This window comes from Octopus bimaculoides, chromosome 20 (genome assembly GCF_001194135.2).
Source record: "Octopus bimaculoides isolate UCB-OBI-ISO-001 chromosome 20, ASM119413v2, whole genome shotgun sequence".
Lineage (NCBI taxonomy): Eukaryota > Metazoa > Mollusca > Cephalopoda > Octopoda > Octopodidae > Octopus > Octopus bimaculoides.
In genome coordinates this window covers 7,939,802-7,955,711 of record NC_069000.1, presented here as the reverse complement: position 1 = coordinate 7,955,711, position 15,910 = coordinate 7,939,802, and the positions used below count along the sequence as shown (strand labels likewise).

The 15,910-nt window shown below is 32.0% G+C and overlaps 1 protein-coding gene across 1 annotated transcript in view; it reads left to right on the top strand.

Annotated features, from left to right (window-relative positions):
* LOC106869839 (sodium channel protein 1 brain) overlaps positions 1–15,910 on the top strand; it is a 193,859-nt gene that overhangs the window by 172,489 nt on the left and 5,460 nt on the right. The window contains exons 17-24 of the mRNA XM_014915740.2: positions 1,545–1,606; positions 4,673–4,836; positions 5,492–5,633; positions 7,550–7,723; positions 9,682–9,804; positions 11,423–11,686; positions 14,109–14,162; positions 15,537–15,674. Of these exons, the coding sequence (XP_014771226.1) occupies positions 1,545–1,606; positions 4,673–4,836; positions 5,492–5,633; positions 7,550–7,723; positions 9,682–9,804; positions 11,423–11,686; positions 14,109–14,162; positions 15,537–15,674 (1,121 nt within the window). The remainder of the gene's footprint in view (positions 1–1,544; positions 1,607–4,672; positions 4,837–5,491; positions 5,634–7,549; positions 7,724–9,681; positions 9,805–11,422; positions 11,687–14,108; positions 14,163–15,536; positions 15,675–15,910) is intronic.

Here is a 15,910-nt window from a genome sequence, read left to right as displayed (position 1 = left end):
TTTTTTTTTTTTTTTTCCTTTTAATGCTTTTCCTTTCATAATTCCACTGTTTTCATTGGTTTAGAAATTGTGTTCAGCCAATAAAAATTCTCTTTTTCTTTTATTAATGTGTTAAATTAATATTTCTCTATTCCACAAGCACATACATATATAAACAAACATATACACATTAATATTTCTCAGTTCTGCAAACACAACACACATACACACACCAATTAATATTTCTCTGTCCCACAAACTCACACACACACACACACACACACACACACACACAAACACACACACATAAATCTCTTGTTATTGTAACTTCATATACAGTCGAGAATTACAGTGAGACAGTTGCTGTGTAGAGTCATCAAAGAACTCTTTTCGCATTTAATGTTTGAACAGAGCTAAAAAACAAAGTTAATGATATTCTTAATATGAATATTGATCCTTAATTATTGGTTTCTGGAGTATTCATGATGATAAATAATCATTTAAAAATCAATCAGTCATTTCTCATTGATACCACCACCATCCTCCTTTCCCTGCAACTGTTCTGTTGTTGCAAACATGAAATGGCTCATACTTTGTCTCAGATATTACAATTTGATGAAATTGTAATTCATATTCAGATTATCGGAATATTTCACCAAAAATTATAGATTTAATGAAAAATAAAACCAAAACTATGTTAAATTTGCCATTTCTTAATGCTATTCTGTGCTTAGATGTTTTTGGAAGAGCTGCCATGTTCAGAACTATACATTCTGTCCAATTACAGTCTTCTCCAGCTCTTTTGTTTTGATAATGAGGTATATTGCTATATATTACCTATATCTATTGGTTATTTAATGAAACAGACTATTCCTTTCTTTGAGACACCACTTTTTATGACGCTAATACTGTGTGAACAGTTAAAATCATTCTTGTTACTCTTTGTAGCAAAATTAGATTGTTTTACCGAGTGAATAATTTGTACAATATGGTAAAAACAGCCAAGAAATCTGTTCAGATAATTTTCCTGAAACTCTGTATTTTCTAGATTAGATTTACAACACTTACAGAATAACTCGACACCAAATATATGTGTCCCCATAGTAATTATGCATTACCTCTACTCTTACATATTTCTAGCTGTCTACTTCTCCACATGTTGATAGAGATTGCAATAAGAGAGCAATATATTATAATCAGACAGGCAACCTTTTTATGCCATTATTTGTTTCTCAGCATTTTGCATACACACACTTCTTCAAACATATAAATTTATATTTCATTTTATATGCAGTACACACCTTTAAGATTTTCTTTATTTAATTATTTACTTTGAATTATGCAAGAACCAAATGCTGGCTTTCTCAATTTGTTTGGTACAAAAACATTATAACATTGAGTTTCCAAGATAATTAAGAAACAGTATTATAATGAATTTTGAAGTCATTTGTATGTAGAGCTAAAAAAGAGTACTCTCAGAAATAGCTTGTTTATGCATTTACTTTAATGTTACTTACCAACTGACTGTCAATTATCTTTCTTATATTTCCATTTTTGATCCACAGTTCAGCAGAACTCAGAAGAAACCAAGATAGACTTGCGGAACAATTTAAAAAAGTCTAAACTGGTAAGTAAACCAAACAATGACATTGGTGAAGCCTCTTAACTACATTAACATGAAAAAATATTTCCAATAAACTCTACAACGCTGCTACAGCCAATATTGCGATTATCATTTTATTTTTTTTGTGATGTAAATTAATGTGTGTGTGTTTTTTTCCCACCATTGCTACTTTAAAAACTAATCTTCCATTATTTATTTTGATTAAGATTTTTTTGTTAGTTTTTTTATCTGTTATTAGAGGATTGATAGAAGAGTTTACTGGAAATACATCACAAAGGGAGGGGGTGCAAATATAATCAATGAATGACTACAATAATAACAGAGATCTATTAGTCAGTAGGTGTCTTTTAAGATGTTCTCCATTGTTCTGCTTATAATGGAGCTAAAGGTATAGATTGGCATTGTTTTATATGTGTCAGAGAGAGAGTGAGAGAGAAAGAGGCAGAGGTTACCAGTAGCTTCAAGTGTAGGGGTTAAAGAAGGTAAATAAATCAATTAATGTGAGATCCTCAGATATAGAAGTGGGTTGAAGTGACACTAGTCATTTACAAGGTGCTGGCTGATTTAGCAGCAGCAGCTGTATTAATTGCTATAGAGGTAATTAGAGAGAAACTGCACTAAGGTCTGAAGATAATATAGTACAGTGTATTGAATAGGACAGGATTTAAAACAATGAATGGTGTATTTCTGACAAGCGGTACTTTACAAACAACAATCATCTTTCTTTAGTTGATCTTGAGAAAGGTATTGAATTCCTGTCATGTTACATAATGTGATACATAGTGAATGATTCCAGTACAGGGTTCTCATAACACCTACATTCAACAGATAACCTCAGCCACTAGATATTAAATGAAAACAAAATTGTTTCAGAGACAAAATATGTATAAATGAAACATCAAAATAAAAAATTTTTTTAGTTACCATAAATTTGTGAAAAAAATCTTAAAAGTAGATAATAGTAAGAATATGTTGTTTATTGGACTCCAGTAACCTTTGAAAAGATTTGGCTTAATACTGGATAATTGAAATGTTGTGCAGTATCTAGTTTGCTGTAATATTTAGTTTTTGTTCTTAGAAAAGCTCAATTCACACAAATATGTTGTTGCAAATAGTAATAGATCTCAAACAGCCAGTTTTGATAAATATGAATATTTGTCAAATATACCACACCATACCAGAATTCTTTCAAACTTAGCCTTCAACTGACTCTCTGAATAATTTTAAATTTTTGTAATCCACTTACAGAAACTCTCTTGGCTTTTCTTTAACTTTGAACAGAATTTGTATGTAATAATTATCAGTGTTCTTCAATTTGGGAAATATTCAGAGAATTTAATAAGCCACAGAGATGATTGTTAATTGTGGATATCAACTATAAAGTCACTAAGAATTGGAAACATTCAAATGTACTTTTTTCCACAGTTGAAATCCAGTATTGCAATTTGTAATATCATTCACCTTCAGCTTGGAAAACACTAATTTCTTTTTCTTGCAGAGATAAATGTGATTTATACAGTTTTGTAAATATATCAGCCAAATATGCAATTTTTGATAGCAATATCATATTTGTTAATCTGCTGGATAATCAAAATTTATTAATTGATAAAAATATGCCATGCAAATTCAAACAAAATATTATTTGAATTCTTTCCGCAATTCAATCTTGCAATAATATTACCTTGTAACCATCAAAATTTTAGATGTCAAAGTGAAATGATTATGAAGACAAGCCATATCTTCACATAAGCTCCAGTTGCAAGAGCTGAGATTCAACAAAATTGATAATTAACACTGTTGTATCTAAAAGTCACATTAATCTGATATCTTTTCTGTTAGTAATCCACCTGTGTGAAGGAAGTAGAGTACTATTAGAGTTTTTGGCAACTTGGCTGCCAATCACTTTCCCTAAAATATTTCCTTTACCCCTCTACTGCATACTGCAATATATTTATCCAAGCTTATATCATGGGTTTTCATTAAATTATTGATGCAATTAAACCTGTTATTTCCCATGATATGTATTTTCAAATTTCACATAAAAGTAAATCTTCAATATTTTTTAATGAAGTCATAGCAAACGAAACCAAATTACCAGTCTAGTAATGTTTGTGGACTGTTCTAGTTGTATGTCACACACATGTAATTGTTGCCATCTAGCGGTCTATTCTAACTGTATATGACATTCATGCAATTGTGAAATAATTTTTGTTCCCAATCATGTGGTCTTGAGTTCAGCCCCAGTGCACAGCACTTTGAGCAAGTGCCAGATTTGATTAATTCCCACATGTGTCCATTGAGGTTTTTATCATCTCTAGATCAATAAGTACTGCTATACTGAGGTCAATTACTCCTCTCCTTCAAATTTATATGTCTGCCTTTCTAATAAATCATTATTAAACTATTTTATTTTATTTCTTTATATATTGTTCATTTATCTTTGTCTCAAGGATGGAATTGCAAAAAGTTTGTGGTTTTTCTTTATCAATTTTGATTTATCTTTATTGACAATAATGTCCAGTTATATAGGCACCAATAATCAGAATTTTCATCTATAGAATTCATACTTTTCTCTGTGTGTGTGTGTGTGTGTGTGTGTGTGTGTGTGTGTGCGCGCGCGCATGTGTGCGTGCGTGCGTGTGTGTGATGAAACCAAAGTGCAAGAAATTTAGCACCTCCTCTTTACATTTACCATGATAATGGTGGTTATTCAATATTGTGAAGTATGTGGAACAAACGGTTGTCTTGTACACACCTGTCACAGTAAGACTCACTCAACTATGACTCTGCTGAGAAGCTAACTTTGCACCATATAACCACTGTGCCATCACACTAGATGGCCACTACATTACAACTTTTATTTTTAGAAGATTCTCTTTCAATAAATCAACTCTTGATATTCAATATTTCATTAAAATTAACATTCTAATTTTATCTTAGCTATTTGAGGAAAGTAAACAGTAAAGCATCTTGCTATCCTATCATGATTATTATATCATATATTTCACTCCAGTAATGAGAGGGACAAAAATATTGCTAATTTCTGTAATTATTTTTACTCCTCCAAAGGATGATGTTATAATGGAGAACAACTGTAACAATGAAAGTCTTGGTAGCTTAGGTTCCCTGGGTAGCATCCCTGACATTATGGACAACTCAAGTGTAGAAGAAGATGTATCATCATGTCAACAGAAAGATATACAACCTTGCTTACCACTTTTTATCACATCCAGGTGAGTATTGCTAGCATTTCAACAAAATCCTGTTACCATCTTTTAAATTACTGTTTTAATTCAATGCTGACCTTTGGTTGAATAGCTTTACTGTAAAATGAACAAATAATCGTTTTCAAAAACTTTCATGTCAGTGTTGCTAAGTTGTTATCATGGCTGTAGACAAATCAGTATTCTCAAATTGTTTATTCTGATAAGTCTTGAAACAAAATTACTTGCTTCTTCAATCAAGAAAACAGAAATAACCAGCCAACCTATAATATCAATAAAGAATACAAAATCATTTTTTTAAAATCCCAGACAATGCATATTCTACATTGTAGTTTATCTTCCTCCTCCTCACCACATACCTCTAAAGTCTTGCCATAATCAGTCTTTTTTGTCTTCCCTTTTCAGTAATTAAGTTTCTGTTCATTTCTTGCAACTAATTATACCAGTAGGACACTAATCTCTAGGAGTATCCATGATGTAAAATGCTCTATTCTCCTCACCTAATAAATATATATGCAAACAAAATACAGTATATTGAAATATTATATCTCTCAATGACTGCCGATGATGATCTTATGGTTTTAGCCTAAATAAACCTCATTACTGCATTTCTATTTTAAAGCAATTAAGTCTGATAATCATTTTATTGTTGTCAACATTTCAGGTTCAAGTGTCTTCGAGAATTTGATGACACAACCCATGGAAAAAAGTGGAATAATTTTCGTCGTCGTTTAATGATGGTTTGTGAAAACAAATATTTCGAAACTGGTGTTCTAATAATGATTTTTGCAAGTAGTATTTTATTGGTAAGTAATGAAACAGCCAAGTTTCTCTGTTGATATTAAAAGAGGTGAGAACAAAGTAAAACGTAAGAAAAATCAAGCCAAAAAACACCTCTCTGAAAAATGACACACACACATTCAGCTAGAATGTGTGTGTGTCATTTTCTTTCATTGAAGGAACAGGCCATCCAATGAAACTGATCTCAGCTGCAATGATGGCACCAATGTGAGCATTGAAGTAGCTGCATATCAAAATCAAGTCACACTCAGCCATGCCACTCACGATGACAACCCACACCAATGATGTCTTAGACACAGCAATCCAAAGAGTTCAAATCATGCAAGTTAGGAGATCACATGATCACACAATTCTCCTAGGATCTTGTTGGATATGAACTGCTCTTTCTTCATCAAGTAGATTTTGTTTCTGATAGTGGACTCCATCTCCTTGAATTACTTGGCAGTGGTTCTCGTTGACCAGCTAGGGTTGTCATTAATGTTCTGGGCCAGCTTAACAAACTTGACCAAACTGAATATATCTGACCGCTGAGAATGTTTCTTTCCCTTGGCTATGGATGATCTGTCTCAGCCAAAAGCTTTCAACTATTTCTCACAAAGGCCCAGTCACATTCAAGAAGCTGGCAAATTCAGAGTTGCTGTTGTTGGTAATTTGAGTCACAAGTACAATGTGTCTTTTTATTTCCTATGTCAGATAGGAATCTATCATGCTGATACATCTGAAAGAGGAATTAGAGAGTTAAAATTTGGCACATGCCACATAACACTATGCTAGCTTTTGTTCACTTAGCTTATCAAAGTATGTTCACAAATATCCAATGCATGCTGTACATGTTATATCAATGTGACTGGAATAATATTCATCTATAGCAGACATATTTGAAATAGACTCTTAATATAAAGTAATGGTTGTGTGTGTACAATAGATACATTTCAATAAAGAAACAACTTTGAAATATTGATTCAACATATTTACATTTTAAAAATAACATATTTTCTTTCTTAGAATTACTTGAAATAGATTTTTATCTCATTTCAAAATTAGTACAATATGTGGTTCAGAGTTTTGATGTTAACATTGTTGGCTGCATGCTTTGAACACTCTCCATAATATGTGGTCCTGAATGTTTAAAAATTTTCATTTTTGTGGTTAATTTAACGCCTTAAAACTCTATTACTTGATTTCATAGATTTTGTCTCATTACAAGAATTTGACACATTTCAATGACATTGGATGCTGTCACACTAAAAGAGAGTATGTAAGATACTTCTGGACATAAAATTGTGGTATGGATTCTTCAATTTTTCGTCTTCCAGACAGTCTCAGTGATTCATGGATTTCACTGAATAAATAATCCTTTTACACTTTCTTCTTATTACCACATTGTGTTCCAGCCACATAAATGAATGCCAAATACCTGTAGACAACACAATAAATAGTAAACATATTGTTTACTATTGTACATTTACAATATACAATAGTATATTTGTATATTGGAAAATATTGATGGCTTTAGGATGCCTTTAGATTGGAATCTGTATCAAAACATTGAACAGTAAATATACCTGTTGGCAGTTACTTCTGAAATCGTCAACAGCATTCATAGAATTTAATTATCAATCTAAACTAGCTATTGAAACAGTAAATAAATTAGATTAATGTTCTTAGCAGATTCCTGTACTCGCCCTTTAAAAGTCTGTAATTCAAATGATGTTCCACTTTTATGAGTCTTTTTAAATCATATCTCATAATAACTCCTGAGATATTCTAAAACTACTTTCTATTGGTATTCTTTAAACCTTAATAACACTATTTCTAACTATTTCTTGCAAATACTGTGACAAAACTGTTAGAGGTGTATTTCATAAGTTTCAACACAATTTCTAATATAAAGTCATATTTGGCTCTTTCATTTTTGCAGGCATTTGAAGATATTTATTTACATGAAAAGCCTTACTTGAAACTTGCTCTTTTTTACTTGGATATAACATTTTGTTTGCTGTTCTTCCTTGAAATGGTTCTAAAGCTTTTAGCGCTTGGGTTCGTCCATTACTATACGCATTTCTGGACCATACTTGATTTTACCATTGTTTGCGTAAGTAAAATATTTACATTATTCTATTTCAACTGTAAAATTTCATTTTTTATTTATTCACTAATGTTTGTCATCCTGTCAATTCTTGTTATGTTTAAACTAAAGCATTTAGCTTTAATGTATCATTAACAACATTATGGTTATTATCTACAATATCAAATCATGCTATATTAAACATTTAATCCCTAATAGAGACATCAGACAGCAATATTATTTTCTCACTCAGCCTTTCTAGAAATTAGGTAACATTCTCATTTAACAAAAAATTGATTCTTGGATATTTCAACTAATTGTTTGCAGGTTTATCCATTTAATATTAACAGGAAACAGACAAATGAGAAAATATTAAAAACTAATAAGGCAAAAACCACATAAACATTTTTTTTTTTGTTCCCCGTGTTTTTCATATTTTGTAACTTGAACTAAGAATTAAAATCATTTTGAAATAATTCTTTCTCAAATAGTGGATTACCAACTCTAGTTAAAAGTGAACAGTAGCATTAAATATTGTAAAAGATTTGGTGAAAACATAAACCACCTATACTACAAATTAATTTCTTTAGCATTTCCACTTAAATAACTTTTATATATATATATATATATATATATATATATATATATATATATATATATCATCACTTAACGTCCATATATATATATATAGATATATAATATATATAAACTTTGGTTTAAAATTAACCAAATTCCTCTTACATTAGTGTCTGTTATTTGCATGAGCTTTGCTTATTTAAATGTTACTTAGAAAAATGTCAATTTTTATTAATGGAAGATGCCATGTATGCCAAAAACAATTTTGTGAACATCTTCTAAGGCAGCTGTCAATTTATTCTGGCAAACCATTAATAGTGATCTATAGATGCCTATCACATGTTTGTATGATAATAATAATCAATGACACAGAAAAGGATTCTCAGCAGAGAAATTTATTGGTAAAATTCACAGACACTTTTATTATTTCTACTTTGTTCTTTTCCATTTTTATTTTTCTCTTTCTCTCATTTCATAAGATATTTCAAAGTTGATACTCATTTTGAATTATATCAATTTCTAGGAAATACTTATCAATAATTTAGAGTTCATTGGAATTCTCTTTGAATCTTCCACAAAGATTGAATTACTTTTGATTAAAATAATCCTGTTTTCTTTAATAGCTCATCTTTTAAAAGCCCACCCACTCATTTTTTTTTTTTTTTTTTTGGTTCTTTTAAAGATTTATCACAAGTACAGGAACCATATTAATTGCAACAGTTTTAGATTATGACTAAAAACAAACAGAGTTTACATATTGTGCTTTCTTTGAACAATCAATGCATTTCAAAAGGTGATGCTACTTTTTAAAACAGCTTTTAAAACAGATGCACTAGATCCAGTTTGATGCACTAGATCCATTCATTGTGCATTATTACTTCCATAGATTTAGTAATGTCATTCTCAACATATTACATTATCACAAACATATTTTTGTTATGTTCAGAAATTTTATTGATGAGCATTATAGAAATTATTCAGTACCTTTGCATAGTTACATTCATTTATCACTATCGCCATTACTCCCTTCTTTTCCACACTCCAATTCTCTATGTAATACCATTCTGTTCAACAAATATTCATCAGAACAAAATGTTTAACCTCTCGCTATTTCACCAAAATAAATATGAAATTGTTTAATGTTTGCTTTCCTTTCATAATTTAATGTCAACCCTCCATAACATAAAATTATCTAAATCTGCAAATTTCTTCACTTATGTTCTTTCACACTTCAATTATGTACAACTCACTACATCATCATAAAGTGAAGCTATTTACTAGTTAAGTAATCCATGACTTGATAAACTAATAGAACTACAATTCAACCTGTACTTTCACCTAACAACATTCTCTTTGGTTTCTTTCTATTTGGATAATTCACTAATTTGTCTTTATTTCGTTTTCTCTAGATAACAATTATAAGTCTCGCAGCATCAGGTTTAGGTATGGAACAAATTACTGCTTTTCGATCCCTCCGAACGCTTCGTGCACTGAGACCTCTTCGTGCGGTCTCTCGGTGGCAAGGAATGAAGGTATGATTATATTATTTCAAGACTTTATCATTAAATTCTTCACTGGGTATATTCCAAGCAATAACTTTCTGTTGTTATCCTGCTTGTAAACTTTTTCAGAGAACTTAGCTTTACATTAGTAATAGGAGTATCTCTGAAGACAATTGTCTACGTGTCACCCAACTTGACATTTCATGTTAATGACAGTTGAAATAGTTAAATCACCATTCCCATTTCAGGTACATTTTCCCATTCTCCGTTATATTCTACTGATGTTACTTTCAGATCATTGTCTGTTCATTTGCCACTAACTTTGATTCAATGAATGGAGAACTGTATGAAACTGACTTATTTTAAATCTCAACAGAGGAATTATTTAATTCAGTGGCTGTTTTATGGTATTCTTTTGTATTTTTTCTCAAGAAAGTTTGCATTGATGTAATGAAAACCCAACTTAAATGATCTGGCTGTTGTAGTGGGCTGTCATGAAGGTGGTAGTGGTGGTGATAGTGGTGGGGCAGCAGTAAAATTCTAAACTTTTTTTTACTTTCTCTTTTGTGTAAAATGGTCTTCATGCTATAAATTACTAGCAATCATCATCATCACCATCATCATCACCATCATCATCATTGCCAATACTAATGTGAGTTGGACAGCTATTGATATCAGAGCTAACAATCAAAATAGAAAGAAAACTGTCATATGCTGCTACTAAATATAACCTGACTTAATAGCAAAAATTAAAAGCAGTCTGTTTTTTGTAAAACAGTCTATCATTTTAATGTAGCAATGCTAATGGCTTGGCTTGAAAATATATTCTCAAAAGGTCACTGCTGACTGATTTTAAAACTCTTGATATGGACTGAATTTATTTCATTTCTTCAATCAATTTTTAATCTGTTAGACTCTTCTCTTTAAGATACAGCTCCTCTGCACTCCTCTGGGACACTAAACTTTTCTTGCTTTCTAATCTTTCTTGATAGTAATGGTTTGTATAAATATTGAAATGTATGTTAATAATATTCTCAAATAAATGTGTTTACTTTCAGCTGAGTGCAGCCAAGTAGGTCCTTGAATTATACAAATCCTATAGATCAATTGTTCTATTATGCATTTCTTAAGGATATCAAGCACTACTATCAAATATTTATAGATATTCAATGTATCTCATTTGAAAAGGATAGCATTTGTCTCAAGGCAATTCTAGACAATCTAAAATATACACTGTCTTCTGAATTAGCAGTTCTTCAAGTCCTTTTCTGGGAATAATCAGTGGGCAGACAAGCAACTACATCTAATAATAACAGAAAATGAAAGTCAATCCCCAGTTGCACCTAAGATTCATATACATTCTGCAATTTTTTTCTTATGAAACTCATTACAGTATTCTAATTATTGCCACTCATTAGACCATTAGGTTTTACTCTAGTTTTGGTCATCTTTGACAGTGTTTGTTACAATTTCAAAATGAATCTTTCTACAATAACTACCATACCAGATTCTATTCTGATAGAAGTCATTAAGGTGCTGCCAGTGTGCAGTCAGTTCTTCAGTTGCCTCCTCAGTACTCTGAGTAGTGATAGTATTGATAGATTCTTCTTTAATGATACATCTCAACTCTATTTCCTCTTTGTTTCAGATCATTGTTAACGCTTTGATGCTGTCAATTCCTTCTATTTTCAACGTCCTGTTGGTGTGCGTTGTGTTCTGGTTGATATTTGCTATCATGGGAGTGCAGTTATTTGCGGGAAAGTTCTACAAGTGTGTCAACGAGACAAATATGAGGATCTCCCCAACGGAGGTGGCCAGCAAACAAGAATGTCTTTATAAAAACTATACTTGGGTAAATTCTAAAGTGAACTTTGACAATGTAGGAGGAGCTTTCCTTGCTTTATTTCAAGTGGTAAGTAGTTTCTTTTTAATATTCAATGTTTACATATTTGGTTAAGTTTCAATGGTACAGACTTACAACATTTTCACAAACAAAATATACTTAAACTATACAAAAATAGCATAAAATAATATCAGATTTCATATTTAAGCTTATAACTACTTCAGTAAATATAACTACTTCAGTAAATATGATATATCCAGTGTAATAAATTATACATAACCCTAATCCAATAATCTATAGCTCTTACTATCATGAAGCCTAAGTTTGTCTTTTTACTGTACAATAATTAGTGGTGCCAATTAATTCTTTACTCTATTATTACTTGTACAAAGTTTAATGCTTTCATTTTACAACTTCTTGTTAAACTATGGCTATTTTTAACTTTTTATTTTGAATCTCTCTTCCCCCTCCATCCCCAAGAGAGTATAAAGAGAACTTTATATCCAGTTGTTTGGCTGAGAAAGTAGAATGATGTGCTTAATTTGTATTTTGAATCGCTGTGGATTTAATTAATTCTGAAGGAAAAAACATTGCTTTTCATTGGAAGAGTGACAAGAAATAATTAGCAGTGCAATGGGATTGGTGTTTACTGCATTTGTATTAGTTGTGTGGCGGAATATGAAATAGATAAAATGTATTTCGTTGTTAGAAGACTGTGAGAATAGTTCTGTATTGTCTGTGTAGTAGGCAGTATTGTTCTCATTTCTATGTTATTGTACTCATTGAAAATTCAATTAAAACTATAAACAAATTAGAAAGTTCTCAGAATTTAGCTTTTGTGACCTTTAACATTTTTGGCAATCAATCATTAGAACAAAAAAGATAGAGAAAAATTCTTTATCTCACCATTCATTTTATTAAAATGGCTGAGATTTTATACACTAAACAATTCAATCCTCTGGAATAAAGTTAAGTAAAAGACAGAGTTATTGATTTTATGTAATTCCTTAATTATTAGCTACATATTCATTTTAAAGTCCACCACTTCATATTGGCAATGCACAGTGACCTCTTTCTAAATGAATCTCTCTTTAGTTACATTTATTTCCATTAGTTCACTTATACTTCATTTCATCTCTTGTTTAATGTATTTTTATTTTCACAATCATTTAGCAACCAGCATCCATTCTCATGACAGGACTCTACCAAGTTGTCTTGCCTATCATCTGGATACCATTTCCCAACAGTTACTCACTCAAATCACATTTTCACATACCTCCATTCTGACTCCAATCAAATATATATATCAAATTCCCATCTTTCCTCATTAACAGCCAACTTTCAATATCTTCTGACTCCTATTCTTGTCTGTAATGACCTGAAGTTGTCTGGTCATCTCTTGATAGATTATTTCTCTACTCTGCCCCATATCTCTCTCATGCAGAATTACCTAAGTCATGTTCATATCTGACAAGAGTTGACAGCTTATCAGCTCTATTATATTGGATGAGGTGTTAGTATTCTGCTCCTGATACTTTTTCATCATATTTGTACATGTTTCTGTAAGCAAAGCCTTTTTGAGAGATTTTGGGAGACAGAAACTGGAAAGAAGCTCATTATCATCATCATCTTATTTAAACATCCATTTTCCATGCTGACATAGGTTGGAAGATTCAACAGGAACCGACAAACCAGAGAAGTGCTCTGAGCTCAAGTGTCTGCTTTGGCATGGTTTCTGCAGCCAGACGCCCTTCCAATCACTGTACAAAGTGCACTGGATGCTTTGTCTTGGCACCAGCACAAGACCCATAAACTGAGTGGTTCCAAAACGAAAAGTGTGGAGTAAAATATCTTACCAGAAAGCAAGTAAAGGTTGGCTGCAAGAAGAGCATCTAGCTGTAGAATACTGTTTCATGAAGTCTCACTGAACCCATGCCAGCATGGGAAAAGCAGACATAAAACCGACCCTGATGATGACAATGATGATGATGATAGACAAGAAAGTAGATTGATAGATAGAGAGATAAGTAGGTAGATAGAGAGACAGATGCCCTCATACATACATACTTACATACGTACACACACACACACACACACACACACACACACACACAAGCGTACCAATACTTTAAATCTATATTTGATTAGTCTGTAGATGTCAGTTTTCATTTTTTTTTATTGACTTTCCCTTGTATTTGTAATTCACTTACCAACTACAATTCATCTCCAATATTTTTATAGCCTTAACAGTACAATACATAGCCTCACTCTCTCTCTCTCTCTCTCTCCCCTATTTCTCCCCCCTCTCTCTCTGTATATACATATCTGTGTGTGTGTGTGTGTGTGTGTGTGCGTGTGTGTGTGTGTACACCTCAGTGTGCTTCAGCTATTGATAACTGTTGACAGCAATAATTCATTGTAAAATATAAACAAGGCAACTGTTTGTTCCTCAAGCTTTTATTCTAAGGTATTTTACCCTATTTCCCAACAGGCTACATTTGAAGGATGGATGGAAATTATGGCAGATGCGGTAGATGTTACCGAAGTAAGTACCAAATTTTACTCCCCTTCACCAACACTAATCTACTAATTCACCACAGAAGAAGACAAGAGAGCAAAATCAAAGAAATCAGCTTCTTTTCATCAATATATTGATATTCAGTGCAGTGATAGAGCTGTTCTTCTATGGTGTAGACTGAATTATTCTTTTAACTATATTACACTGAAGTTATTTTAACCAAGGAGAAACCCAGAATAGTACAGCTAAGTTCTGAATATTAACAACTTTGACAGGAGAAATAGTTTCAGTGTTTTTAGTTTATCATATTGTGAACAAGCTATTGCGGCTTCCTCTCATTACTTTACATAATTTCACTGTGACATGCATTTCCCATACATACAGCATACAATATTAGATGACATTGTAGTTGCTTTGCAGTTAACATCCCTCACTTGTCTTCTATAGAAATCTGGCATTAAGAAACACCATTACTGCCAGGAATGTGGCAAAGCAAATCCAAGGATGTTCTCAAGCCACAACAATGTTAATTGTATGATGCTGAGTTCAAGTTCTGTTAATAACTTTTCTTACTAACAGCTTGGGACTAGAGTTAGACACTAGTTAGACACTATTGTTCTTTCATCATCTGAACAGCAACACTACACTCCATAATAAATGATGTATCATCTATACAAAGCCTGTAGACTACTACACATTAATGTCACATTGTACAACTTCCAGTTGGTTTCCCTTTCTATGACAAGCCTACACTAGCCTACCACTTCTCCATGAATCTTTAATTCCATCTTTCTTAAAACCAAACACAACCAGTTTTTATTCTTGTCTGACTTCTTTTCACTCTTCAACAATACAGCAAATGAAAATCTCTCCAACACTCACCAATGTACAATCCCTCCTCTGACTCTTCTTCAATAAAATCCTTAAATTCATCATTGATTTATGTCTTCTAACCTGTTTCTAATTTAAAACAAGAGCACTCAGAGAGTACCATAGAATTGTAGTGACGTGCAATAGAATTGTAGTGAAGTATTGCTGAACTGTGGTGAGGTGCCATAGAATTATGGTGATGTACCATACAATTGTGGTGAGTACTGTAGAGCCTTCTTGCAGTACCAAGGGCACTGTAAAGCCGTGATGAGATGCGAAAAGGCTGATGGAGTACCATTGAACTGTGGTGGGATACATCAGCTTCTGTAGAAGTGTGGTGAGGAACACAATCTCTCATGTAGCAGAATGCATATATATGGAGATATGTAGAGTAGTATAGCAACACTAAAAGTATAAGATGAACTAGTTGTGAAATTTGTAATTACGTTACTTACAATATGTTCTGTTATCATAGTAAACATTATTATTTCAGTGGTTTCCACCAATTAACCTTTATTCTTACTTCCACAGGTGGATCAGCAACCTAAATTTGAAGCCAGTGTGTATTATTATTTTTATTTTGTAATGTTCATCATTTTTGGCTCCTTTTTTGTGTTGAATCTTGTCATCGGCGTTATTATTGATAAATTTAGCTTCCTTAAGAAGAAGGTAAGTAAACTTACAGATTTCTTGAATTTAATTCCTCCTCTTTGTATTATCTAGTTAAATTTATACCCCTAAGTTCTAGAACTTTCATCATATATAGAAAAGTGGCCATTTTAGTAATTCTATAGCTAAAGAATGACATTGCTAGTAACCAGCTCACACTATAAAGTCTATGTGAGAGATTATTGCAGTTAAAAATAGAGGTTAGTGATCTGTTGTTAAGTGTTTAACTGATGTGG